At 43.1% G+C, this 1,852-nt stretch overlaps 1 protein-coding gene across 1 annotated transcript; it reads left to right on the top strand.

Moving 5' to 3' along the window:
• The first annotated feature begins 345 nt into the window (after positions 1-345).
• LOC111286783 (zinc finger protein CONSTANS-LIKE 4-like) lies at positions 346-1,852 on the top strand. The gene is made up of 2 exons (XM_022876981.2): positions 346-1,138; positions 1,248-1,852. Exons 1-2 carry the CDS (start codon positions 467-469, stop codon positions 1,563-1,565), a joined length of 990 nt encoding a protein of 329 aa, XP_022732716.1. The 5' UTR covers positions 346-466; the 3' UTR covers positions 1,566-1,852.

Here is a 1,852-nt window from a genome sequence, read left to right on the forward strand (position 1 = left end):
AATTTCAACCTGTAATAAAATCTGTGCAAACGTGATCAAAATACAATATCATTGGAGCATTTCAATTATAATTTTTTTTATTATAATTTTATAATTATTTAATTATAGTAAAAAATTATGTGAAAGTTTATTATTTATAAACATCGACTCTATATAATATTTTAATAATTTTATATATTTTTTAAAATTAAGTTAATTGTATTATAATTATTGAAGGTACTTTAAATCTTTTTATTGAGGCTAATCCTCTTCCACGTGTTTCTTTCCTATTGGAGATTCATAGATCTCCCCTGGCCCACTAGATAGACTTCTTAACATGCCTTTTCATCGACAACCTAGCGAAAGGCATCCCAATTCTCTTCACACGGCAAAATAAAACACACAAGTGGAACCAACCTGGTAGCCTGACAGACAAATAGAGAGAAAAAACCTTTTTTTTTTTTTTTTACCAGTGTTAGTTGTTAAAATGGCGTCGAAGTTGTGTGACTCGTGCAAATCTGCGACGGCGACTCTCTTCTGCCGGGCTGATTCGGCGTTTCTCTGCTCCAATTGTGACTCCAAAATCCACACGGCAAACAAGCTCGCCTCGCGTCACGCTCGGGTTTCGGTGTGTGAAGTCTGCGAGCAAGCGCCGGCTCACGTCACCTGCAAGGCTGATGCGGCGGCTCTCTGCATCACCTGCGACCGAGATATCCACTCCGCGAACCCTCTCGCGTGCCGACACGAGCGCGTCCCCGTGACCCCCTTCTATGACTCCGTTAACTCAGTTCATGCCGTTAACTTTCTGGACCAGCGTTACTTCTCGGATGTTGATGGAGACGCTGATGTCAGCAGGGAGGAAGCGGAGGCGGCGTCGTGGCTGCTTCCCAACCCTAACCATAAGGCTGTGGAGAGTCCGGACATGAACACGGGGCAGTGCGTGTTCTCGGAGATGGATCCGTATTTGGAACTGGATTATGGGCCTGTGGATCCGAAAATGGAAGCCCAAGAGCAGAACAGCTCTGGAACTGACGGGGTAGTCCCTGTCCAAAGCAAAAGCGTCCAAGCTCCGGTGATTAATGATCACTGCTTCGACTTGGACTTCACCCGATCCAAACCCTTAGCTTATGGCTACAACCCCCACTGTCTTAACCACAGTGTAAGAAAAGCATCTTTGAATTTTTTTTTTTTTGTTTCTTTGGACAATGAAAGTAGTAGGTTTTCATCTAATTAAAGTTTGACTTTTTGGGTTTGTTATTGTTTCGCAGGTATCATCTTCATCGTTGGATGTTGGGGTGGTGCCAGATGGAAGTGTGATGACGGACGTATCAAACCCGTACGGGGCAGGGACGGAGTCAAAGCATCAGACGATGCAGCTTTCGTCGGCGGACAGAGAAGCGAGGGTGCTGAGGTACAGAGAGAAGAGAAAGAACAGAAAATTCGAGAAGACGATACGTTATGCCTCCAGAAAGGCTTACGCTGAAATGCGGCCTAGGATTAAAGGCAGGTTCGCTAAGCGCACTGAGATCGAAGTTGAAGTGGATCGTAGTAACATATATGGATTCGGAGTCGTCCCGTCGTTTTAAAATTAACCTCTCCTGTCTGCAACCTAATCTCCTTCTGCTCTGCTGTGGTAATTGGAATTTTAATTTGCAAGCGTTCTACTTTGCTTTACTAGCAGTAAATGTTCATCTACCGAGGGTTTTGCGGGGGAAGGATTTTGGTTTTTAATGTGTTTTTTTAGCAGCTTCTTTAAATTAACGTATCTGTATATAAGTAGGTGATGAAGAAGGTGTTGTAATCCGACCAACAATGGTATCTGAACCATTGATTTTGTACAAGTTCTTACTTGCAGTAATCAGTGTTTCTTTTA

Source organism: Durio zibethinus, chromosome 6 (assembly GCF_047325235.1).
Source record: "Durio zibethinus cultivar Kanyao isolate XHJ-2024 chromosome 6, ASM4732523v1, whole genome shotgun sequence".
Lineage (NCBI taxonomy): Eukaryota > Viridiplantae > Streptophyta > Magnoliopsida > Malvales > Malvaceae > Durio > Durio zibethinus.

Bases quoted from the DNA above. Each gene is read 5' to 3' on its own strand.
- LOC111286783 (XM_022876981.2), top strand. From the start codon at position 467: ATGGCGTCGAAGTTGTGTGACTCGTGCAAATCTGCGACGGCGACTCTC. The intron at 1,139-1,247 runs GTAAGAAAAGCA...ATTGTTTCGCAG, and splicing joins CCCACTGTCTTAACCACAGT to GTATCATCTTCATCGTTGGA.